Source organism: Impatiens glandulifera, chromosome 1, assembly GCF_907164915.1.
Source record: "Impatiens glandulifera chromosome 1, dImpGla2.1, whole genome shotgun sequence".
In the NCBI taxonomy this organism is placed as follows: domain Eukaryota; kingdom Viridiplantae; phylum Streptophyta; class Magnoliopsida; order Ericales; family Balsaminaceae; genus Impatiens; species Impatiens glandulifera.
Genome location: NC_061862.1, coordinates 27,552,806 through 27,580,203, shown reverse-complemented (window position 1 = coordinate 27,580,203; position 27,398 = coordinate 27,552,806). Strand labels below are relative to the sequence as shown.

The window sequence follows — 27,398 nt, the reverse complement described above, 5'->3', positions numbered from 1 at the left end:
CCCGAAGACGATGATGCAAACCTCGCTAGCTTCTATGACGAGGAGCCAGTATTAATATTTGCTAAGGGAGACGAGAAGACAAATCTTGAAGAGTTCATGCAAGAACCGTCCAATGAGGAACCAGAGGTGGTGTTGTTCAATGAAGAGAAAGTCATGGAGAAACTCCTCGTAAGTGGCGATGAGTGTAATCACACCGATGTGTGGTACCGTGACAATGGAGCAAACAACCACATGAAAGACCATCGAGAGAAGCTCAATGAGCTCGACGAGAAAATTACCGGAAATGTGAAATTCGAAGACGGAAGCAAGGCGCACAAGTTTCTTAATCCAGCTTTCGGAAAAACTATGTGAGCAGAGATGTCTTGTTCGAGGAGGAGAAGAAGTGGGAGTGGTGCAACGACAACAACAGGCTCGTACAAAATTCAAGGGAGTTCGGAATGAGGCCATGAACAAAGATCTCGAGTCTATCAGGAAGAACAATACATGGGAGCTCACCGATTTACCATCCGGTCACAAGACTATCGGGTTAAAGTGGATTTTCAAGTTGAAAAGAGACAGCGAAGGCAACATCCTCAAGCACAAAGCGAGATTGGTAGCAAAAGGCTATGTGTAGAAGCAAAGCGTTGACTTTGAGGAGACATTTGCACCGGTGGCGAAACTTGACACAATTAGGTTAATTCTTGCCATCACAGCTCACCGTTGATGGGAGATTCACCATTTGGATGTCAAATCAGAATTTCTCAATGGTGACATCGAAGAAGAAGTCTATGTCGCCCAACCTGAAGGCTTCATCATCAAGAATAAAGAGCACAAGGTGTATAGGTTATACAAGGCTCTCTACAGACTACGTCAAGCACCAAGGGTGTGGAACACTTGCCTCAACAAGAGAATGATGAGTCTTGGTTTCATGAAGTGTTCTCAAGAGCAGACTGTGTACACGAGAAACCATGGAGAAGAAGTACTCATTGTTGGCGTATACGTCGACGACTTGATTGTGATAGGATCAAGCATCAAGGGTGTTGAGGAGTTCAAAACCAGATGATGAAGGAGTTAGAGATGAGTGATCTCGGGCTACTCTCGTACTATATTGGTATCGAGGTGGACTAGAAGATAGATAGCATCGAGGTGAAACAGGAAACTTATGCGAAGAAGGTGTTGAAACAGTTTGCAATAGAGGATTGTAACTCGAGTAAGTATCCAATGGAAGCAAAGTTGCAGCTCGGAAAGGATGTAGAAGGAAGCATAGTGGATCCGAAGGAGTATAGGCGTATCATTGGGTGTCTCAAGTACTTGACGCACACTCGACCCGATATCTCCTATGCAGTTGGCATAGTGAGTCGATACATGGAGAAGCTTACCACTCTACACCAACAGACAGTAAAACACATTCTTCGTTACATGAATGGAATGACGAGTTATGGGATTCAGTTAAGAAGATGACGAGAAGTTGAAGAACTCGTTAGTTTTATTGACAACAACCTAGTTGGTGACATAGACGACAGAAAAAGTACTTTAGGGATGGTGTTTTATCTCAACGGGAATCTAATCACGTGGCAATTTCAGAAGCAACGAACTGTTGCTTTATCTTCATGTGAGGCGGAGTTTATGGCAGCTACTGCAGCATCGTGCCAAGGACTTTGGCTAAGAAACTTGTTGAGCGAGGTGCTCCGATGCGAGCCGAGGCCGGTAACCCTCTATGTTGACAACAAGTCCGCAATAGCATTAATAAAGAACCCGGTGTTTCATGGACGTAGAAAACACATCGACACTCGGTTCCATTTTATCCATGAATGCGTCGAGAATCGATAGATCGTTGTAGAGTTCGTAAACACTAGAGAGCAGCGTGCATACATTCTCACTAAGGCACTAGCAAGAGTCAAATTTGCAGAGATGCGAGAGCTGTTCGGCGTGAAGAATCTCGAACCAAATCAAGCTTATGGGGGAGATTGTGAGTTTAAGCATTGATTGTCAGAAAATTGAAAGTTGTAGGCCTTTATTGTTGTTAGTGTATGTAATATAATAATATATTATATTGTTATATTATTAAATTATATAATATAATATATTATATTCTTATATTGTCTTTTATATTATTAGGGTATATTTAATTATTAATGGGCTTGGGCCTGTATGTATAAGCAATTTAGGGTTCTAGGCTAATTACTCCTATATAAGAATTGTTTGTAAAGGTTGAATATACAACACTTAAGATTTTCAAAACTTTTTCTTTTTTAGCAAATATCTATTTTCGAGAGTTTCATATCTTCATACCTGTTCTTAGAAAGATCCAATAGTCAAAGCCAACGTAGTGGTATTTAGTTCAATTTTGTTGATGATACTAAAAGTGTGGTCATGAAAGGCATTAAACATGGTGCATGTGATTATCTGATCAAACAGTTTGTAGGTGTTTTTTCAATATAACCTTGTTTTTTATGTTCATTTTCTTAACTAACCTACTGTTTATTTTTCATTTTCAAATAACATAGTTTACCATTAAAACTCATTTTTTAGTTTATTTTTTAGTTTATTTTATAATTATAATATCTTATTAAATACATTCTAAATTTGATTATTTATATTTAAATTATTATTTTATAAATTTAATTATCTATATTTTAATATATGTTTATAGATTTAAATTATTATTCTATATAATAAATATTTACTTTTTTAACCGTTACAAAAATAAGACATTACTAATTCTTATAATAACTTTTTGTAATTATCTCCTTCTTTAATTTTAATCAAAGAGGGTTAATTTTATCTAAATTTTATATACATAATTTTTTTTAGAAAAGTATTCCAAAGTATTATTACAAAGATGAAAAGTGATTACAAAGAAATCGATTTAAAGATTTAAAAATTTTTAATCAGCTTTGTTGGCATTGCATGAGACAAACTGTAGTTTGAAATATTTGATCAAGACTCCAATGACATCCAATTCAAGAGTTGATAATATATGATACGACCCCTTTAACATCTGATTTAAAAATCAAATTTTTCCTATTGGTTGTCGATGGCAAAACACATTGCTTATCAAATGGCCATTGCCTCCGCTGTCACAAGAGACTTTTAAAATTGTGTGCAATAACACAAATTATTCTTCACATGTTATCTCGAACAATGATTCCACTTGGGGCTTTCGATCCATCAACAAGGAAAGAGACATTTGTCTTAATTTTTCTCATCCTAGTTCTCGAGGAATCCATCCTTCTCTAACTCCCAAGTTTATTTGCACTAGTGAAAAATGGGTCAAAACCGAGAGTAAAACTCTCGGTAATGACTCTATATCTCAGTAATGACCTAATACTGAAGGTTTGAGTGACTCTCACCATTCCTCGGTATAGAAACTTTCGGTAAATATAATTGGGTATTTACCGAGAGATATCGTAAATTTTTTGGGTTAGATACCCGAGAGAAAACCGAAAGTTAATTGGAAAGCTTTCAGTTTTTTTTGAAAGGGAAAAACCGAGAGTTTTCCATATAACTCTCGGTTTTTCCTTTTCAAGAAAAACCGAAAGCTTTCCAACTAACTTTCGGTTTTTCTTGAATGGGAAAAACCGAGAGATATATGGAAAACTCTCGGTTTTTCCCTTTCAAGAAAAATTGAAATCTTTCTTATTAACTCTCGGTTTTTCCTTTAAAGAAAAATCGAAAGATTTCCATACAACTCTCGATTTTCCTGTTCAAATAAACCCGAGAGGTATATGAAAAATTTTCGGTTTTCCCTTTCAAGAAAACCCGAAAGTTTTTCATATAACTCTCAATTTTTCCTTTTCAAATAAACCTGAGAGGTATATGTAAAACTTTCGATTTTTCCATTTCAAGAAAAACCAAAAGCTTTCCATATAACTCTCGGTTTTTCCTTTTCAAATAAACCCGAGAGGTATATGTAAAACTCTCAGTTTTTCTATTTCAAGAAAAACCGAAAACTTTCCATATAACTCTCGGTTTTTTCCTATAAATGTACAAAATAGGTCAGTTGTTTTGTGGGCAACAAAAATCTGTTCAGCCAAACCAATATATATACAAATAACATTAATAAACTAAGTGACCATTATCATTCCACAATTCTAAACCAAACCAATCATCCAAACAACCTGTTATAATTCGAATTAAAACGTACTAAATCATTCATAAACCTGTTATTAGTCGAAACAAACCAATCAAAACGTACTAGAATTAGTTGGTGGGGGAGGGGGAGGTGGTTGATATTGCCTCATAAACATTTCAAAGTTCTTCATTCTTGTCCTCATTCTAGCTCTTGCGCTTGCATTTCCATAATGATTCGAGTTCTTTCTTCATCCCTCTTTTCCAATTCCTCCACTTTCATCACCAATCTTTCATTCTCCTCATACAACCTATTAGTGGATCATTGTGAATTGTTCCCACTTCGACGATCCTCTCGAAAGTGTGTGGTCCGGACACCTGATCCCATACCGATCACTCCCCCATGTTTTTTCGTCCGAACACTTTCTACGTCAAGTCGAAGTTAGATATATCTGGTTCATTGCTTCTTACCTCCTCCATCTTCGCCTGTACATTTGAAATAAATTTTCAGTTATATAATAATAAGTTATCTTTATGTAATTTATTTAAATTCAATTAACTTACAATTTTCTCTTGCGCTCTTTCGTCCGGGGCGGGGGTTGGGTTTTCTTTCGTAGGTTTTGGGGTACGGGTCCGTTTGAATACTTCAATGACGGAGGGGGCGTTCTATTTCAAGCGTTTGTTTAAAGAATTGATTTATAAAATTAATAATATTCTTATTATTAAGTTATTAAAAATAATGAATAATGTATATACCAACTCTTCCTCCAATTGAGTAAACGGTCTACTTCCAATATGATTTGGGAATTTCAGCTTATTCCTGTTAACAACATTGGTACGATTGTTTTGTTGTATTTGAAATAAAAAATGAAGTTAGAATAATTGATATCAGATTTTATTTGAATTATGAAATCATACCTTAATTTTTTCCGTGAAGTAAAGGTTCCGACACACGAACACCCAATCATCTCGATCGTAGCCTCGTGGGGGATCGGCCAATATCGTCGCCTTATCTTCTTGATGAATGCGGATATAATCCCTGTTTAAATCCGAGTGCCACCTATCCCATATTTGTTTGGCGTGTGCCAATCCGGTCGCTCGATATTGATCAATAGAACCATCATTAGTACACTCGAACGGATCCTGAAAAATAAATCATTCAAATGTTATAAAAAAAGTATTGAATGATTAATGTATAATTAAGTAATGATTAGGAGACGGTGTGAGACGGTTGAGGGGTCCCGCACAACCGGCCGCAAATGTCTAGACCACATCTTTCTTCCATTGTCGACATCGTCGGGCCTCCCATCTATATTTCTAAAAGTCAGAGCAATCTTTGTCTCTAGTGGCCTCCTAGATAACGCGATTCTTTTGTTCTTCTCTCGTCTCTTGCGGGCGGAAGATTCTTCAAAATTATCAAATTCATAATTAGATGTAAATCAATACATTAATAATCTAGGAGGCTAAATAACAATTTAACCTGACCCGATTTAAATCAATTAAACATAATCAATTTAAAGATTATTCATTTAAAAATCAGAGTCGCCAAGAGATTTTATGAAAATCAATAATATGATACGTGTACAAATGTATTTATACTAGAGTATCTAAAAAAAGTGGTTCATTGTCTGTTTACGCTCGGGAAAAGGCTTTCACGCTATGTCCTCTACGCTCGCCTAAGGACAGTTTTCAAAATCCTTCTAAAATAGACAAAGTCTAGCTTCTATAAATTTAATTATAACATTCGTTATCTTTAATTAGTAGTACAGGGGTCCTAAATGAGGATAGACTTTAAATAATTGTACAAAATTATATAAAGAAGGTGTGTACCTGTTGCATTGATGTTCAGATTTAACAAAATCTAAAAATATCAGAAAAAAATATTAAAGAGTATAATCAAACAAGACCTTAGCAAAACATTTTTTTTGAGAAATATCCCATAGAATCTTGAGAGTTACTTTCTGACCTTGAGAATACCTTTTTTTTTAGAAAATGGGGGTTTGGTTCCAGAATAGTTTTGGATTTTTAAAAATTGGAACCAAACGGGCCTAAGGATTAAATCCTAGGTTCGAGTCCAATCTTGTCAATTTGGGTTTAGTAGGGTTTGAGAGGTTCAATCTTAAGTGAGGGTTTGGACTTAGGCCTAGGGCTGTAACGGTCTTAGGCTAAGTGGGAGTTTGATCCTAGGCTAGGGCTAGGGTTTGGCCTAGGCTAAGATGAGGCTAGGCTTAATTGTTGGTCCTAATTAGGTGTCAAGGTCAATCCTAGGTCAAGTGGCAAGGTCTGTCCTAGGTTAATTTGGTCTAGGCTAGTTTTGTCGGCCCTAAGCCAACTCTCTCGGTTGGGCGGCACGGTCCTGGACGGTTTCCTGGGTCGGGCGGCTCGGTCCTGACATGTTTTTCTCGGTCCTAAGGCAAAATTCCAAGACCGGGTACTCTTATTTTGATCTGAAATTTCAGAAGGCCATAACTTTTGATTGAGATGTCAAAATCACAATCCGTAAGTTGCAGTAGGTTCATATGATCATGAAGAACAAAAGCCTTAACATAAATAACTATTTTTAAAATCATAAGAGGATCAATTTTAAAACACCATTTCTAGGTCAAATTTTGGGATCTTTTAAATTAGGCCATTTCAAGACCTAATTTTTGTTCCATTAGCTTGGAAATGATGAATATATTTAATCCTTACCAAAACAAGAACATCATTACATCATTAAAATAGTTTTTGAAGATTGAATCAAAATCTAACTATTTCAAAAACCAAATTTGATCAAACATGATCAAAAGGGTGAAACAGTTACTTGGAATTCATCCCTACATGTTAAGAATCATGTATAGGTACTAATTGAATCAACAAATCCAACTTAGAAATAAGAACATAAAATTTCAAAAATTTCAGTTTTTAACATTTTTTTCCAAAATTTCAATTTGATCAAACATGATTACAGTTACTTAAAAATTATCCAATCATGTATACAAACATGTAATACAACTAATTGAACTAACAAAATCAGATTAAAAGTAAGAACACATAATTTTAAAATTCAAATTTTCAAGCTTTTTTTTCAAATTTCAATTTTGATCAAACATGATCAAAACTTGATTACAGTTGTATGGAATTGATTCAAACATGTTTATAAACATGTATAACAACAATCTGGATCAATAAATCCAGATTTAAACCAAGAACACAACATTTCAAAAAAATCTAATTTTCAAACTGATTTTTGCAAAATTCTGTTCTAGGTTGATTTGATCGGTTTTCTTTCAACAAAAAGCTTACACATGATATATATAATGATTCTCTACAAAGAAATCACACATTCAAGCATAAGAACACGACCAAAGTGATCAAACAATAAAATTTGAAGAAATTCAAAATTTTGAATTACTAATCGAAAATCAAGGCTTCTAGAATCATACCAACAGTTGGAAAACATTCTTGGGCAGTATTGGAACTGATCCAAAAGCCTGGATCGAAGCTTGGCTCACCGGAGAAAGTTTTGCAGAAAACTGTTCTTGCCCGGAAATTGCATGTCTTCGATTGAGGCGATTTTATGTGTAATTTGCAGTTATTGTTTGATGGATTGGTATTAGGATGGTAGAGAAGTATTTATAGGGTGGATAGGTCGGTTGTAGAAGGCCAATTTGAGTTGTCTTTGATCGCTGGCGTTCTTATCCCTAATTCGTGGTAGTCATATCCCGGGGAAGATAAGGCTTCTAGATAAGGGGGAAACGTAGGCGCTGACAAGGGGATCACGTGAGCGGAAAAATCAACGAATTTGATCGCATGTAGCCGAAATTAAAGCCGAGGTCGGGATTCCGGTGACCTCCTACGTCCCAGCGAAGAAGAAACGCCGTCTGCATTCCGTCCGCAGTCAGCGGTCTTGACTAACGGAGTTAGTCCATCCCGTTAGTTGATCAGGTGCGGGTGCGCGCGCGTGGTTTCGCTACAGCTGGATTTCTGGCGCGCTCTGGGCTGTCGTATGAGATTGGGTCGCTCATCTGATGGTCCAGGATCCTGCTGCAAAGTTTAAACATAAAATTAGCCACACAGGATTATGCAATTTTAATTTTATTTAAAAGGTTATTAAAAATCGAATTTAATTCATTTTAAATCTATTTTTTCACCAAAAATTTCACAAAAAATATTTCTAGATTCATAATAACAATTATGGTCATGTTTTATTTTTTGGGAAATTTTTGAGAATTTTGAAATATTTTATTTAATTGGTTTAAGTCATGAATTAAACATAAATCATGAATAAATCCTAATTAAATATTCTTAACCCCTCCCTTGGTCTAATTTGGGTAAAATATATACAAATAAATTATCCTCAAATTATTTTTGGAATTTTGGAAAGTTTCCTTAATTAAGGTTTAATTATCACAATAATTAATCTTTAATTATGTTTTAATTTATTCTTTCAAGTTATTTTGAATATAAAAATCCAAAATATTATTTTAATATTATTAAACATAATAATATTATTTTGCAAATAGGGTAAGTCAAATTTTCATGCTTACAGTATTAGAGGGAAATTTCTTAACACCTTAATTGGAATTAATTTTCCATTTTGTTTCTTTCGAACTGCCCCACTTGTTTGGTCGACTTTCTATCTTGAAATGCTGCAAACTCTGCAAAACTCTACATTTTTGTCGTGCTTCCAAAATAGCATACAGTTATTCTTACATGCGTCTATCTTCTCATACTTAAGCCCGATATATGTAATGAATTTTTTACATACGTAGTAGGAGTTTGGCAATTGAGCGTCCGTCGGTAATATGTCATCTTTAAGTATACGCAACAACATATTGAACGAAGCATTTGTCCATTAACTGACATTCTTTATGTGAAGTAGTTTCAGTAGTGCTGATGATTTCGTTATTCAAGCACCTTCAGACAATGGCCATTTGGAATCATCAAACAATTTATAAAATCTTTGCGCATCTTCGACTGGTTCATGTTTGTTCGGGCCATCATTAACGTTGGAGAACATATCGTTTATAAAATCGTGCATATAACGTTCTTCATTGACCTCTTCATTAACTGTATTATTCATCTCTGTTCTAGGATCGTTGAATTCTGGCACGTCATCATCCGATTGACCATCATCATCATCATCCAAGTCATCGGCATCATCATTAACCACGTTAGTAGTAAGTCTCTTTTCTCCATGCATGACAATACCATAACTCATAATGAACATTTATTCCATAAATGATGAGGTGAGTCTTCACATCGTATATTTCCATAAAGGTTGTGTTCAAGCATTTCACGCAAGGACATTTCACTATTTGTCGTCTTGTACTCCTAACTGCAAACTCGAGGAATTTGTCAACACCTTCCTCGTAATCTGGATGATCTCGATGTAAGGTCATCCAAGTTTTATCGGGTACTTCCAACTTTCTAATAAGATGGAAAACAACCCGCATTATTATTTATTTAACTTTATCTTACAAAATTATAACCAAATATCCATTAATCTATCCAAAATATAACTTAAATCAAAAATTAATATGTAACATAAATCATCATCATCAATATATATATATATATAATGAAATGAAATATCCATTAATCTAACCAAATATCCATTAAATTAACCTAATTTAACATTATTCCAACAAAATTAACCTAAATATTTATAACATATAACATAATAAACATTAATCAACATAACCTAATTAACATAAATATATAACAAGTAAACAAATTTCAAACATATATTCATCAAATCAAATTACCTATTCAAATCTAACCAACAATTCAAACTTATACATCAAAACAAAATACCTATTCCAACATAAATCTAACCAAATCTAACATAAATCAAACCAAATATAACTTAAATCAAACATAAATCAAACAAATATCAAACCAAATCAAACCTAAATCAAACCTAAATCAAACCAAATTTAACCTAAATCAAACCAAATCTAACTTTAAATCAAACAAAAATCAAACTAAATCAAACCTAAATCAAACCAAATCTAACCTAAATCAAACCAAATCTAACCTAAATGAAACCAAATCTAACTTAAATCAAACATAAAAAAAATCAAACCAAATCAACCTAAATCAAACCAAATCTAACATATCAAATCAAATCTAAGCTAAATCAAACCAAATCTAACTTAAATAAAACCAAAATAAAACCAAATAATTATATAAACATAATTAACCAATCAAATAAACCAAATTATCTAACTTAAATCATATATCAAATAAAATATAATCTAATTCAAACCTAAACTAACCTAAATTAAACATAAATCTAATCATATAATTATATAAACTTAATTAACAAACAAAATAAATCAAAATCTAACCTGGAATCGACAGCGGCGGAGGCGTCGACAGCAGGTGAAGGCTAGATAGAGGTAGCGGCGGCAAGTGAAGGCTAGACGGAGGCAGCGGCGGTAGTTGAATGCGGTGACGGCAGTTTGAGGCAGTTACGACAGTTGAGGGGGATTTTCGCGAGGGCGGGTTCCGTCGAGGGAGTCTTGAATAGGCGGTGGCGTTGGGGGCGGGGAGTGTGCGGCGTCGTCGTCGTCGAATTGTTGGAGGACACGGGCGGGGTTGTCGGATCGTTGGAGGGCGACGCCGGGGAGAAAGGGGATCGGGGAGAGAGAGAGGGATCGGGATCGAGAAAAGATGAAAAGAAGAAGGGGTTTTTTATTTTAAAAGGTCATTACCGAAAGTTAAATGAAAACTTTTGGTTTTGATCATTTCTGAAGGTTTTCATATAACTCTCTGTTTTGACTATTTTAGACATAATTCTGATAATTTTGGACATATCTCTCGGTTTTGACCATTTTAGACATAATTCCGATAATTTTGGACATATCTCTCGGTTTTGATCATTTAAATTTCAAGGGATGTCTCTAAATCTTTCGGTTTTGATAGATGCAAAATTAATTTTAAAACAGATAAAACCGAGAGATTTGTGTATATCTCTCGGTTTTGATGATTATTACGAAAGATAATGGTATATCTTTCGGTATTACCACTTGATAAATTATTAAATTAATTGGGTTTTCACCTTCTAATAACTTTGAACAACATTAATTTAACACATTTGATATCCTTAAAACAATACACAATTCATATGATCAAACATTACACACATTCATAGGATAATCAAACATAAACATATATATACATTTCTTTATATAATCAAACACAATCATTTACATTTTAACATTATACACAATCTGAATTCTTAAAAAATAAAACACTTGATTAGCTTAGTTAGTAGTCTAGATTAGAAAGTGAAATGTCAATTAATTTAACAAATTATGTAGTGTCAATACCGAAAGTTAATGGCATAACTTTCGGTTTTGATCGTTATTTCCGAAATTTATACTATTAACTTTCGGTATTACCACTTCATAAATTGTTAAATTAATTGGTTTTCACCTTCTAATAACCTTGAAGAACATTAATTTAACTTGTTTGATATCCTTAAAACATTATACAATCCCAATACATCATTACAATCAAAATTTACACACAATCTTATTATCATCAAACACAAACATACATATATACTTCTTTATATTATCAAACACAATCATATACATTTATAACATTAAACACAATCTTCATTCTTAAAAAATAACACACTTGATGTGATTAAATAGTTTAGACAAAAAAATTGTAAAAAATCAAATAAAATATGAAATAAATACCGAAATTTAATTATTTAACTTTCGGTACCTATATTCAAAACCGAAATATTATCAAATATCTCTCGGTTCTGACCTTAAATATAATGTTCTTTTGGAAGGGTCAAAAGAGAAAGTTTTCTAATAAACTTTTGCAATTACCCATTCCCAACACTTAGAAAGTTTTCAGATTTTTTTAAGGAAGGGGTAATTGCGAAGGTTTATTAAAAAATTTTCGCAATTACCCCTTCCCAACACTTAGAAAATTTTCAAATTTTTTTTAGGAAGGGTCAAAAGCAAAAGTTTTCCAATAAACTTTCGCAATTAACCCTTCCCAACACTTATAAAAATTTCAATTTTTTTTAGGAAGGGTCAAAAGCGAAAGTTTTCCAATAAACTTTAGCAATTAACCCTTCACTACACTTAGAAAATTTTCAGATTTTTTTAAGGAGGGTCAAAAGTGAAAATTTTCCAATAAACTTTCACAATTAACCCTTCCCGACACTTAGAAATTTTTCCAATTTTTTTAGGAAGGGTCAAAAGCAAAAGTTTTCCAATAAAATTTCGCAATTAACATTTCCCAACACTTAGAAAATTTTCCAATTTTTTTAAGGAAGGATCAAAAGCGAAAGTTTTCCAATAAACTTTCGCAATTAACCCTTCCCAACACTTAGAAAATTTTCCAATTTTTTAAGGAAGAGTCAAAAGCGAAAGTTTTCCAATAAACTTTCGCAATTACCCCTATGTCAAAAGCGAGAGTTTTACAATAAACTATCGCAATTACCAATTCTGGAAAGTTAAAACCGATGGTTCTTAGAATAACCTTCACAATTACCCTATTTTTCCATTTTTTGACAAGAGTATAAATCAAACATGTTCAATAATTTTCTCAAATAAAGGCAAACCAATAAATAAAGAAAAATATTCATAAACCACATTAATAAACCAAAAGATAATTATAATTCATAATTCTAAAACAAAACACACCAAAACAAAATACACCAAACATGTCTTCAGTCGAACGAAAACATTTACAAATAATTATTCAAAAATTTTAATCTACTTAGTAGTTGGGGGAGGAGGTGGTTGATTCTGCCTCATGAAGAATTGAACTTGTTGTTCAAGATTCTCCAATTTTTGCGTCATTTGGACCCTCTTTGCTTTCAATTCAGTAACCAATTGAGCTCTTTTTCGTGTCCCTCAATTGGATTTGCTCCAATTCCAACGCTATTTGTCTCGTCTCTTCCGCACGTTTAACATTTGCAGTAGTCATTGGGTCCGCCGCGACAGACCCTAGGTCATAACTTGATAATGCTAGCAACTTCTTAAATGGCAGGGGTAGTTTCTCGAATGTTTTCCGAATACGTTTCCAATTACTCATCCTGAATGCATTTCATTAATAAATTTATGAATCTAACCACAATATATATAACATTAATAAACTTAATCTAACATTAATCCAAATATAATATATATCAAACCAAATTTAACTTAAATCATACTAATCAAACATAAATTAAACGAAATAACCTAATCATACATATATCAAACAAAATCTAACAAAATCATACATATATTTAACAAAATCTAACCTAATCATACATATATCAAACAAAATATAATATAAACTAACCTAAATAAAACATAAAATTAACCAATAACAAACATAAATCTAACCATATAACCAAACGAAGAATCTAACATAACCAAATAAAACAACATAGCTAAATATATACCTAATCTAACATTAATCTAACAAAAATCAACCTAAATATATAACATATCACATAATCTAAGATTAATTAACCATAAATATATAAAATCTAACCAACACTTAGAATTTACCTTGAAATAGGCGGAAGTGCGGCGGTGGGAATCTTCCAAGCAGCGGCGGCGTCTTGGCGGATGTAGATCTTCGAGCAAAGGCGGCGCGGGCGGAAGGAAGCTGGAAGAGAGAGAAAGGGAAAGAAAGCGGGCGGAAAAAGGAAAAGAAAAGTATGATTTTTTTATTTATATAGGTCATTACCGAAGGTTTTCATAAACCTTTCGCAATTACCAATTATCCCTTACCAACACTTAGAATTATTTTTAATTTTGTGGGGAAGGGTCAAAACCGAAGGTTTATTAGAAAACATTCGCAATTACAAATTTGGGGGAAAGTTAAAACCGAAAATTTTCTAATAAACCTTTGCAATTACCCCTTACCAACACTTAGAATTATTTTTAATTTTTTTGGGAATGGTCAAAATCGAAGGTTTATTAGAAAACCTTCGCAATTACCAATCTGGAGGAAAATTAAAACCGAAGGTTTTCAAATAAACCTTCGCAATTACCCCTTACCAACACTTAGAATTATTTTTAATTTTTTGGGAAAGGGTCAAAACCGAAGGTTTATTGGAAAACCTTCGCAATTACCAATTTGGGGAAAGTTAAAACCGAAGGTTTTCTAATAAACCTTCGCAATTACCCCCTTCCCAACCCTTAGAATTATTTTTGGTTTTTTGGGAAGGTCAAAACTAAAGGTTAATTAGACAACTTTTGGTAAACCCTCATATCACCGAAAGTTTTACACACCTCTCGGAATTTATTTTTATTAACGAAAAGTTTCTTCCTCTCGGTACCATTCCTGAAAGTTATAGAAAACTCTCAGTAAATTTTGTCGGTAAAGATCTTTTTTTACTAGTGTTGCATTAGAGGAGAATCAAAATTTATACAATTGAAAAATCTCAAACCACTTTAAGGCTCACATTATAAATAAAAAGAAGACATTTATTTTTATCAAAGAATGAATAATTTCTATTCTTCCAAACATTCCAACATATGGTAGCAAGAAGACTATTATTGAAATTTGCATGTGAGGTTTTAAATTGATCATTAAACGTTACAAAAATGCCACATATTAAAAAATTTAATAGACATCTCAAAAATATTAGTACCAAACAATAGTTCAACCTGAAATGGAACTCGACCAGCTGCAGAAGGCGAGATTATGCGTCTCTAAGAAGGGCAGTCAGATTATAAGCATGCGCCTGCATTATACTCTTCATTCTCACAACATATATAATCTTCTTCCCGTCCATGAGAAAAATAAATAAATTTTTGATTAAGCGATGTAATCTTTTGAATATGATAAACAGAATCCTAACATGTTAAATCTAAAATAGAATGCATTACAATAGTGTTCTCCACGATCTTGAGAGAAACTCTTTATTTTCCAGATATCTAGCTGCATTCTGCAACAAAATGTGTAAAAGAAAATGAAGCTCAAAATACAATAAGAACAATATGAAAAAGAAACAATAATGGACAAAGTTTGTGATATATACATAATACATATATACAAATTGATGTTTTAGCAATATTTTTGGCACTCAATGCTTCTAAAGCATGTAGTGACTGTTGGCCCAGAAATAGAATCACTCACAAAACTTTGAGAAAATATCTATAAAATCTTACAAAAACGATTACAAGAGTTATTATCTCTCTCTTATTTTTCTTTATCTAATAAGAGTAACATACACCTTATTTATACTAAAATAAAAAAACTCTTAATTTTCTAATTTAATGAAATTTATTGAAAATACTCTATTTTCCTCATTATTGCAAATATTTTGTTTTCTTCATCATTGCAAATCTGCCGTTTTCCTCATTAATGCAGATTTTCCATTTATTTGTAAACGTTGTAACAGCCAGGAGTAATACAACATTCTCCCCCTTAGTTCTGGCGTGGTTCGAGATCACGAACACCAATCAGGTGTCGCATCATCACCAGTTTTGATGCTAGCAAAGCTTTCATAAGTATGTCGTCCTTCTGTTCATCCGTTCGAACAAATTCTACTTTGATTTGACTTCCTTCAACACACTCTCGAATGAAATGATATTTTGTGTCAATGTGTTTGCTACGACCATGAAAAACTGGGTTTTTCATGAGTGCAAGTGCAGACTTGTTGTCAACGTAGAGCTTCACTGCCTTAGGTTTCGAACCACTTAGTTCAAACAACAATGATTTCAACCAAAGTGCTTGACACGCTGCCGCTGCTACAGCCATGAACTCTGCTTCACATGAGGATAATGCCACTGTTTTCTGTTTCTGGGAGTTCCACGAAACAAGACTATCGTTAATGTAGAACGCCATGCCCCCCGTACTTTTCCGGTCATCTAGGTCACCTGCGAGATCACTATCAGAGTAACCCACTATTTCCTCGTCACTGCCTCCTTTTCGAAACACTAGACCTAAGTGTATAGTGCCTTGAAGGTATCGAAGCACCTGCTTCACTGCCTTGTGATGTATCTCAGTTGGCCTCTCCATGAATCTACTGACAACACCAACAGCATAAGAAAGATCTGGTCTTGTATGAAGGAGATATCGCAGACAACCAATGACTCTTCGATATTCAGTTGCATCAATCGGTTGTCCTTCGGGATCCTTATAGAGTTGAGCCCTATGCTCCATTGGTGCCTTTGTTGAGTTACAATCAAGCATTCCAAATTGGTTCAGCACCTTTTTGGCATATGTTATCTGCTTGATCGATACACCTCCTTCGAACTGATCTACCTCGATTCCAAGGTAGTATGAAAGCAATCCGAGATCACTCATCTCGAACTCCCCCATTATCTGCTTTTTGAAAAGTTTGACACCCTTTGGATCTCCACCTGTTAAAATAAGATCATCCACGTAAATACCAACAATAATTCGGATATTACCGTTGCCTCTTGTGTACACCGCTTGCTCCTGTGTACACTTTTTGAAGCCCATTTTCTTCAAACTTTTGACCAACTTTATATTCCACGCACGAGGAGCTTGCCTTAGGCCATACAATGCCTTTTTTAATTTAAGCACCATATTCTCCTTCCCTGTTGCCTTGAATCCTTCCGGTTGAGTTACGTACACTTCCTCTTCCAGTTCTCCATTGAGAAAAGCTGACTTTACATCGAGATGATAAATTTTCCAACCACAATTGGCTGCCAAGGCAAGAATGACTCGAATTGTGTCCATTCGAGCAACTGGAGCGAAGGTTTCTTCGAAGTCAATACCTTGTCGTTGCACATATCCCTTTGCAACTAAACGAGCTTTGTGTTGGATCACCTCACTATCTGAGTTTTTCTTGAGCTTAAATACCCATTTGAGTCCAATTACCTTGTGTCCGACTGGCAATGGAACGAGAGACCACGTCTCATTCTTCTCGATGGCTTCAATTTCTTTAGTCATTGCTTCTTCCCATTGTGGTTGTCCAACCGCTTCATTGTAGCAAGAAGGTTCCTCCGTCTGTGCTAACATCAAGTCTTCAAAATCAAGTGTCACTCGAGGTGTTTCTTCCAAGATATTGGTCATGTTCTTGTATCGAACAGGTCCTTCATCACTCCCAATGTGTCCACCTGACCATGGAGTGGGTAAACCATCGCCTTGGTCTGTTTGTTCAGTCACTTGCTCGAGCTGTGGAGGATTCGAGACAGCCTCTTGGAACATTTCTGAAGTATACTGTCCTCTTGTCGATTCACTCTCAAATGGGAACGTTCGAATTCCAACATGCTCGTGATTAACCTCTTCGTAAACTTTGAAGGGTTGATCACTCTTTTCATTTTTCCAATCCCATGCTGCACTTTCTTCGAACACAACGTCACGACTCACATGGATCTTGTCATTTTGTGGTTCGAGCAACCTGTGTGCCTTACTTCCTTCTTCGACACCTAAATAGACAAACGACTGACTTCTGTCATCTAACTTTTTCAGATGGGGAGTGGTCACCTTGGTATGCGCAGTACACCCAAAAACACGAAGGTGCGCTAGGTGTGGCTTCATTCCAGTTCACATCTCAAATGGAGTTTTGTCTCGAACAGCTTTGGTTGGAACCCGGTTGAGAAGATAGACTGCATGACGAACTGCCTCCCCCCAATACTTGCTCGGGACTGCCATGCTTTTGAGCAACGACCTAGCCATGGCCATCACTGTTCGATTACGCCTCTCCACCACACCATTTTGTTGAGGAGAGTATGGTGCTGTGAATTGTCGCTCGATCCCTGCTTCTTCACACATCTCTCTAAATTCCCTCGAGAAGAATTCACCTCCTCTATCTGAACGAAGGACTTTGATTCGAAGTCCGGTCACATTCTCGACCAATTGCTTCGTCTTCTTAAACGAAGAGCATGCTTCGTCCTTTGTTTTCAACATATGGAGCCACGTCCACCTGGAATTATCATCAACAATCAGCATGAAGTATCGATTTCCTCCTGGGGTTGATGGCGTGATTGGCCCACATAAGTCAATGTGCAACAATTCGAGTGGCTTTTTCGCTCGAAACTTGGCTTCTAACGCAAACGGTTGTCTCGTTTGTTTTGCAACTAGGGATGTTCGACAAAGTTGTTTTGGAGGAGAAATTTTTTGGAACACCAGCAGCCATTCCCTTATTTATGAGGGACTTTAGTGCTTGAAAGTTAACATGACCGAGACGAGCGTGCCATAACCATGCTGGATCTTCAAGATTAGCTAAAAGACAAACCGTTTTTGCTAATTTCAAGCAAATTTGATACAGTCGATTTTGCGTTCGTCTCACTTTCATGATAAGGCATGAAGGGTTCTTAGCGAAGACTTCAAGCTCTTCTTCATCCATCACCACCCTGTGACCTGTCTCGGTAAGTTGCCCGAGACTCACTAAATTACTTTTTAAAGAAGGAATGAAAAAAACTCCCTCGAGAAGCCACTGGTCGCCATTTTTGCATTCGAACATGATAGAACCTTTACCACAAATTTGTACCGTGGAACCATCTCCGAACTTCACCTTTCCAGTGACTGCCTCGTCTAGTTCAAAGAACTTCTCTTTATCGCCAGTCATGTGATTGCTAGCGCCATTGTCCAAGAACTAAGCATCTCTTGATGTCTCATCGTTTTTAGCTTCTAGAATTTCTGGAGTCAGCTTCATTTCATTCAGCATGACAACATTGATTGGAGGAATCTCCTCCGAGATTGCCATAAGTAATGCTGGTTCGACGTTGTCTGCGTGGGTAAGGTGTGATACCTCGTTCTTCTTTGCTCGACATTGTGTTGAGTAATGTCCCATCTCGTTGCAATTAAAACAACGAATGTGACTCTTGTCTCGAGGAGCTCCTCGACCACCTGAACCACCTTCTTTGTCTTTCCGAGATGGTGCTCCTCGACCTCCTCTCCCTTGGCCTCTACCTCGGGTTCTACCTCCTTGACCACGGGTCCCACTATATGTGGAATCCTTTTTCCACTGGTTCAATGAGTCTTCCTCGTCCTTTTTAAACCGTGCCTTCCACTCCTCCTGAGTGAGTAGCACTTGTCCTTCGTTTCCTCCAAAGTTTGTGTTTTTCTTGCGCGTACGCTCCTCGAAGACCTTCAGCCTTCCAACAGCTTCCTCAAATGTTAACGTCTCGAGGTTGTAAAACTGCTCGATGCCGGCTACCACGCTGATAAACCTTTCTGGCACGGTGTCGAAGAGCTTCTTTACTATCGCAATATCATTTAGTGTTTCTCCAAGGCTTGAGTACATGACTGATATGGATGTGAGTTGACCAGCATATTGATCGAGCGACTCACTGTCGTTCATATGCATCCTATCAAACTCACTCTTCAATGTCTGCAATTGTGCATTCTTCACTCGGTCTGCGCCGACGAACCTCGTCTTGAGACAATCCCACACTTCCTTCGCCGTCTTCTTATTTGCCACCTGCATTAGAAGATCCTCTGGAAGTGCTTGTAGAAGATGTGATCTCGCCTTCTTATCAAGTCGGACATCAATCTTTGTGCCTTCTACTGACTCGACTGCCTCCCATACTCCTTGGTCCTCCATCATAGCCTGTACATGAATCACCCAACTGATGTAGTTCGTGTGTGTTAGCTGCGGATATTGGAATATGCCATTGTTTTGCTGCGCTCCTGATGATCCTGCACCCTTCGACATTTGATCCCACCGGATGAATTTGGGCATTCACCTGATGCTCTGATACCAAATGTTGGCCCAGAAATAGAATCACTCACAAAACTTTGAGAAAATATCTATAAAATCTTTAAAAAACGATTACAAGAGTTATTATCTCTCTCTTATTTTTCTTTATCTAATAAGAGTAACATACACCTTATTTATACTAAAATAAAAAAAACTCTTAATTTTCTAATTTAATGAAATTTATTGAAAATATTCTATTTTCCTCATTATTGCAAATATTTTGTTTTCTTCATCATTGCAAATCTGCCGTTTTCCTCATTAATGCAGATCTTCCATTTATTTGTAAACGTTGTAACAGCCATGAGTAATACAACAGTGACAAGAATAAGATCGATGTTATAAAATAATTTTGGAACGGTCTGTAGCTACGAAAGCTTCCTCCAGACCGAACACTTGATTCAAACGGCGAGAAAGAAGTTCAATGGAGACTTACCCGCACCTCGCGGTGTGGTTTGATGTCCCGACCGAGGTCCGAACTAACCTGTAAGCGAAAAGTGAGGAGAGGAGGGCAACCGACGCCGATTCGACGACAGGTCTCTACAGAAGGGGGTTTTGACGAAATGCTTCGATCGACGGTAGGAGAAGATGACCGCGACCGTTCCTTGCACAACAGAACACGTTCCAGAGGGCGCACGACAACCGATCGAAGGTGCTGGAGGATGGCGGCCGACTTCCAATGTAGAAGCACGGTCGTGGCAAAAATCCGTATCGTTTGTGTCGTTCGTGCCGAATAGCTATTCTTTATGAATCAAGATTTTGATTATACAAGTCCTACTTTTTAGTTTATTTTTAACCCAATGAGATATGGTTATTTTATTATAATTAAAAAGAATTAGAGTTAGATTTGAAGAAATCTAATGAATGAAAAGATAATTTTATTTATTTATTTTACAGATTAGACGTTAGATTTTATTTATTTCTAAATTTCTTAGCAACAGAAAATTTTAATATAAGCTTTTGAATTCACACTTATTTTATCAAACCACCCTAGTATTATTAAAGATTTTTATTTTCTTCATTTTTATTTCAAATTTGTTATGTTTTTATATAAACTTATTCAATCAATTATTAATTGATTTTATAATTTAATTTGATTTTTTTAGAGTTGAAAGGTTAATAAAAAAAAATCAGCTATTAAGAAAATATAATAATAAATTATTCTAAAATTCAATATTTTGAAAGAAAAAATGAAAGTAAAAGAACAAATTGAAAGAAAATAATCAGTTAGAAAATTCTGAAAAAAAAAAGTAAATAAAAAAAAAACTAATTAAAATATATATTTGAAAAGAATTAAAAATTAAAAGAAATCATTTAAAAAAAAGTAGATAAACTAAATTAATAAATACAGTAACAATTAAATTTAAAGCAAATAAGCTAATTAGTCAGCACTTATACTCCCCTACCTAATTTTATTATTAATGTTTTTCTTATTGCAATATTTTCTGTAATTAATTTTTTTTTAACTAATTCTATTTATTTGAGTTATTATAAGAAATGTTTTATTATTAATTTTATTTTCATAATAACAATTAACCTATAAAAACAAAAGTTATCTTATTATTATTATCTCATTCAGAAGAATACCACTAAGTTATCTATTTAATTGTATAATAATAATAATAATAATAATAATAATAATTCTTTCTTAATAATTTAATAAATAAAAAATGCTAAATTTTAGTTGAAAATAAATCTGTTTGTTTATGTGTTAAAACTTCTCATGGATTAACTTAGACTACCTTATCCAAGGCCTGGTTGAGGTTGAACTTACCCAGAGCCCATTTTTACTAATATGATCCATTTATAAATATTTGTTTTGTTTTTATTTATCACACGGCACTTCAATTATTATTTAATTTAAATATTATTTGATAGGCTAGTTGGATTTAAGTTATTTAATTTAAATAAATTTGTTTAGTTTTAAATTATGCAAAAATTAGGTTATTCAGTAAAATAGTTTATGAGTATTAATATTTAGTCAAAATTATTTAAAAACAAAAAGAAAGGAATAAAAGACAGTAATTTTTTTTACTAGTTAAGAGAATTTTTTTGGGTTCAAATCCCTTTCTTTCCGTACATGAACTTAATTCACCAACGTTACCAACCGTAATAGTTTAATTTTAACTTGAAAGAAGTTTATAAATTTAAGCTCATCAACTAGAAATTTTTTAATTTAAATTAAATTTCCAAATTTTAATTCAAACCAAATTTATTTTCAGATAAAACCATCCTACTTATAAAAATTTCAAAATCAAATCAGTTACTCATTAAAATTTTAAAATATAAAAATAAACTTAACTAATAATAAATACCATCTCCGCCCATTCTCGTTTAGTTTCAGGAAAAAACCGTCACAAACGTAACAACCGAAAATAATCATCTAAAACGAGACAAATCAATTCGATTACATTTCAAATGGTCATTTTAACCCTTACTAAATCAAAATTCTAAAAAAATAGAAATAAACTTAATAATAATAAATAAATAAATAAATAAAAAGTGTTTTAAAATTGAGCATAGCTAGACAAAGTTACTTGAATCTTCTTCTATCTTTACTTTTGCTGTGCCAAATGCGGCTGATGAACAACTATAAGCAAGCCATAGCCTTACCTATCTCCAGAATCCATAGTTTCCTTCTTCCCAAGAACAGACGATTCACTGCTATTAATTTCTCATCACCCGAGCAAGTAAGTAAGCTTCGTCACTATAATCTTCCTTCCCCCGTTGTCTCTCTCTTAACCGTTTTGTGCTAGGGAAATGGAGAGCTTTTGGTGGTCGTTGGTGGCGGAGCCGCCGGAATATTTGGAGCAATTAAGGCTAAATCATTAGCCCCTAATCTGAAAGTGACTGTTATTGAGAAAGGAAAACCCTTGTCCAAGGTATCATTTTTATAAGTATTTAGTTAAGATGACAGCCGTATTATAAATAATGTATATCAATTGGCGTGGGAATTCTCGTACTAGGTTAAAATTTCAGGTGGGGGTCGATGCAATGTAACAAATGGGCATTGTTTTGATAACTGGGTAAGTGAGATAAGTCGTGATTTTTTGGAGTTTAAGGGTATTTATTAGTCATTTCATTCCAGTTTGAAAGAGGCAAATTTTGTAGGCTTTGGCACAACATTATCCTAGGGGTAACAAGGAATTCAGAGGGCTTTTCTTCAAATTGCATGGTCCAAAGGATACCATGTCCTGGTTCTCTGACCATGGAGTGGAGCTCAAGGTTTTGATTTTAACTTAATTATCTTTTGTCTTTGTTCAACTTCAATCAATCTATTCTCTCATGTGGTGGAAACACTTTTTGAAACTGAAACTGAATCTGAGTCTGAGTTTGAATTTGAATTTGGACGAGAAATCACTACTACATTTATGAATATATGTGTATAAGGAAATTGTTCGATGTTTCTTGTCCAAATTCAGCTTGGATCTAACTCCAAAACGTATTTTCAAATGGGCCAGTACTAACATTTTGGTTTGTGGTGATCTAATTGTTTGCCTAAGCTATCTATAACATGCATCCTCACAAACTCCGTGGACCCAGTACTAAAGAGCTATAGTTATCTTCAATACTTTTTGAGGCATGAGTCGTGGTAATCCAGTTGCTTGTCTGAGTGTTGTTTATATTTCTGGAGATAATTGTCACAATACTGTTTTGACTTTATTAGACAGAAGATGATGGAAGGGTATTTCCAGTCAGTAACAATTCATCTTCAGTAGTGGGTTGCCTTCTTACTGAAGCAGAGAATAAAAAAGGTAAATTCTAGTTTATCAAATTACCTCAATAGAATGGTTGTTCAAACTATATTTGAATTGGCACTATACCCTTTGTGTATAATTAAGGCCTGATATAGACTCGAACCAGTTTCATTGCAGACTGGTAGATCTGTTACATCAGTCTCAACCGCTTCTGGTGGGAAATTCCTTGTGAAGATTGAGAAGCGAACTGCTGATCTTGTGGAATATGTCGAGGCTGATTATGTATTAATAGCCAGTGGGAGTTCCAAGCAGGTTTCCTTTTTTTCTTTAGTTGTTCAATTTTTTTGGAAACTCAGTTCAAATTTTGAAATGCATCTAGTTTTTCTGTTTCAGGGGTATGATCTTGCTATCCAACTTGGTCATTCTATTATAGAACCTGTACCGAGCCTATTCAGTTTCAAGATTGATGATGCCAAACTTGCAGCTTTGGCTGGGGTATTATACTTGTTTTACCCTTTATTTCTTAAACGAATAATCACAAAACTGCGTTAGAAAATTCGTTGTGAGCTTAGTGTAGTTTTATTGCAAAACTTTAATGTTACTGTAACGTGTATTAGTATAGAATATAGAAGGAGAGATGAGATGAGACAAAACTGAAACCTAGTTGTTGAATATTGAATTTTAAGCGTCGAATGAGTTAAATTTTGAAAAATAAATGCTAAATATAAACCATATGGAAATACCTAAGATTTTGATAAAATGTTGAACTATTATCGGGACAGTGATGTAATTTGATTAATTTGGATGATCTTACTATATTACTGAGTTAAATCATCCATAACTTATCGAATTAAGCCTTATTTTTCAGCTTAATGTTAAGTTAAGGAATATAATTTGTTAATAGGGATTATATATATATATACACCCTATCTATTTATTTTATCATTCTTATCACAATCCTTGATCTATCTATTGTCATTTGATGTGTATTGTTAACTTGTAAGTTTGTATGTAATATATTGTGCTTCTGTGTTTTGTCCAGGTCACATTCCCTAAAGTCAAAGCAAAGTTAAAGCTAGAAAATGTTGAGAAGAATATACCACATCATTCACAGGCATGCTATTGTTGCAAGTATTTTCTAGATTAAACCCATAAGAAGCCTGCAAAGTATTCGTCAATTTTGAAATTATTAGTTTTTTATACAAGCCTTTTTACTATGAGACTTTGTTTTAATATCAACCCTTTTAATCTGCAACATTTAAAGGTATTTTTTCATTCAACTCTATTTACAGTTATAACGAAAAAATATAGTTTAAAATTGTCATTTAAGAAAGACTTGTATTGAAATGGTTTTATAGTTGAAGGGATTATATTGAAAAAGGATAATAGTTTATGTTTAATGGTGGATTTCAAAATAGCTTAAAAAGGGTGTATTGAGTTTAGTCTATTTTCTAATAAGCATATCATTAATAAAAATATGATGGATTTTAGGTTGGACCCATGTTAATTACCCACTGGGGTTTGAGCGGACCAGCAATCCTTAAGTTATCTGCTTGGGGAGCCCGTGAGCTTTTCAGTGCAGGATACAAAGGTAATGGATTTTCTTTATTCATGAAGTAATTGCTTGTTAGGTTTTATCACCTTGAACTGAAGAGAAAAATGTTGCAGGAACGTTGTTGATTGACTTTATTCCTGATATCTTAATTGAAGATGTGAAGTCAATTCTTGTTCAACATAAGAATCATCATGTGGTAATCTTAAATTTTGCTCTCATTTTTCTAAAAATAAAAAAGAATTGTAATTTAAGAAGTTTGGAACCCTGTCTTTTTCTTGAATGAATTAAAGAATAAATGCTGAGAAATTGGGGTTTGTTTGATGTTAGGATAATTCTTGTCAAACAAGCCATAAGTATTTATCTACAGAAAATAATATGAGCTGAATTTTTTGTTTTGGAAGAGAGTGGAATATTTGGATCACCAAAATACTTTCAGAAAAAATAAGGGCAATTTGAATTTTTTTTGATGATTTAGATGAATATCAGGGTTGAATTGTTGCTTAATTTGTTTATCATATAAATTCCTGTATTTCCGACAATACAGAGACAAAAAGTGTTGAATTCATATCCTCCAGAGCTGGGTCTTGTGAAAAGATTCTGGAAATATATTCTTGATCGAGAGGTTCTTTTAATTCCCAATCATTTTCTTTTCGGGTTTGATATTTTTCTGCTGCTTAAAAATCCAATCTTGGAGTAATGCTTTCATCCTTATTGTTCAGGCTTTAGATGGAGAAATCTTATGGGCAAGTTTTCCAAGTAAAGCTCTACTTTCTATTGCGTCGATGCTGAAACAGTGCCCGTTTAAATTGATTGGGAAGGTGCATGCAAATCTCTATATTATTAATCATATGAATTCATCGTCTTCCTAAAGAAGTAAATTGTTTTTGTTCAATTTTTCTTGATGAAGGGCCAATACAAGGATGAATTTGTCACGGCAGGAGGTGTTCCATTGTCGGAGGTTCTTAAAACTTGAAATTTTGGATAATAATAAATTCTGGAAAATTAGCTTCCTTATTTGTACCTTCTTATGCTTAATTTTTCTTTCAGATTTCTCTTACCACAATGGAGAGTCGAATTCAGTCGCGCCTATTCTTTGCGGGAGAGGTACAGAAACTGGACCAATAAATTTTTGTATACAGATCTAGATTGAGCTTGTTTGATCTTGGGTTATTTGTTAAAAAAATCCATTATCATTGAATAACTATTATTTCAATATTCAAATCACTTAATTCATCAACTAAAATAAATAAAAATACATTTTAGTAACTTATTAAATAAAATAATTTTTTTCTATCATCTTAATAGTTCTGTTGAGTTGGTTGTTATGGTTTTGTAGATATTGAATGTGGACGGGGTAACTGGCGGTTTCAATTTTCAGGTTTGTATGCCACAAGAATTTCAATGAAAAACCATATTGTTATTCTAAGTAAATTGGTTTTGATGTTTTGTTTGTGGCTATAGAATGCATGGTCAGGAGGGTATATTGCTGGAACAACCATAGGCAATCTGGCCAATTCGTACTCAATAAATACTCTATCTGAACCAATATCGTTAAGTTGATGCAAAGAATAGAGATGAGAATATTTTTGAAGTGAGATTACATTATTGTTTTACTATGCTTAACACTACACCGAAGGAAAAATCGTATGTTTTAGATTATTGTTTATTTTGGTGCTACAAATATTTATATGCAATGTAAAACTAAGTTACGTTATTGGGTTATTCAGTTTTATAAAATATATGTTTTGTAAAAGTGTGGTAAATCTAACTAAGTTAGTAGTTTGAAAAAATAATGCCAAACACAAAACTTGACATGCAAAAGAAAAAAGTCAAAGATCATAATAGATAAGAACTTATTAGTACAAACAAATTTCAAGAAACCATGATTATTTCAAGAAGAATCCATGGATACATAAGAAATAAGGATTACAAACATTTTAATTGGGGTGTGTCACCATTAGTAAAGGATACATAGAGAACATTTGATTTGGTACATGATTTAAGCGGCAAACTTTTCCCTGTGCTTTTCAATTTTCTTCTCGAGCCCTGCCTTGTCTACTTCCTTCCCGTTCTTCAGCAACACAAACGTGGGCATTGCCTCAACTTGGAACTTCTGTGCCACATCCTGCATCAAGAATAAAAATAAATCCTAAGCACGAATCAAGACTTTTGAGTTATTCTTTAGTTAGTTCTTAAATTAGTGGCTATTTATGTCTCATTTTCAAATAATACATGAAGTGTGCTTTTGTTTTGAAGTTATACTGATATAACAGGGATAGTAAATTATTTGAGATTAAATTCAAATAATCGAGATTGAAGAAGGCCTACATCAAACAAGCTCTAAGCAATGGGAAGGGATTTTACTTAGAATAACAAGATAATAAATGCTTTAAACCGGAGCATACACCTAAAGAGGGTTTACTATATAATCCTATTTTATGGAAGGCTAGGGTTAACAACA

At 34.2% G+C, this 27,398-nt stretch overlaps 2 protein-coding genes across 2 annotated transcripts; one reads left to right on the top strand and one right to left on the bottom strand.

The window, feature by feature from the left end:
- Positions 1 to 18,580: 18,580 nt before the first annotated feature.
- Positions 18,581 to 19,642, bottom strand: LOC124922198. Its single transcript, XM_047462935.1, has one exon. It carries the CDS (start codon positions 19,640 to 19,642, stop codon positions 18,581 to 18,583), a length of 1,062 nt encoding a protein of 353 aa, XP_047318891.1.
- A 2,579-nt stretch (positions 19,643 to 22,221) lies between these two features.
- On the top strand, positions 22,222 to 26,676 carry LOC124920772 (uncharacterized protein YtfP-like). The gene is made up of 16 exons (XM_047461325.1): positions 22,222 to 22,374; positions 22,441 to 22,566; positions 22,651 to 22,710; positions 22,796 to 22,909; positions 23,352 to 23,439; positions 23,549 to 23,694; positions 23,776 to 23,877; positions 24,425 to 24,496; positions 24,874 to 24,973; positions 25,051 to 25,133; positions 25,482 to 25,559; positions 25,657 to 25,755; positions 25,845 to 25,895; positions 25,985 to 26,041; positions 26,274 to 26,315; positions 26,399 to 26,676. Exons 1-16 carry the CDS (start codon positions 22,258 to 22,260, stop codon positions 26,495 to 26,497), a joined length of 1,434 nt encoding a protein of 477 aa, XP_047317281.1. The 5' UTR covers positions 22,222 to 22,257; the 3' UTR covers positions 26,498 to 26,676.
- The last annotated feature ends 722 nt before the right edge of the window (positions 26,677 to 27,398 follow it).

Excerpts from the sequence above, each read along its gene's own strand:
- LOC124922198 (XM_047462935.1), bottom strand. The coding sequence starts at position 19,642 with ATGTCGAAGGGTGCAGGATCATCAGGAGCGCAGCAAAACAATGGCATA.
- LOC124920772 (XM_047461325.1), top strand. The coding sequence starts at position 22,258 with ATGCGGCTGATGAACAACTATAAGCAAGCCATAGCCTTACCTATCTCC. Across the intron at positions 22,711-22,795 it reads GGCATTGTTTTGATAACTGG|GCTTTGGCACAACATTATCC; the intron begins GTAAGTGAGATA and ends CAAATTTTGTAG. Across the intron at positions 23,878-24,424 it reads AACTTGCAGCTTTGGCTGGG|GTCACATTCCCTAAAGTCAA; the intron begins GTATTATACTTG and ends TGTTTTGTCCAG.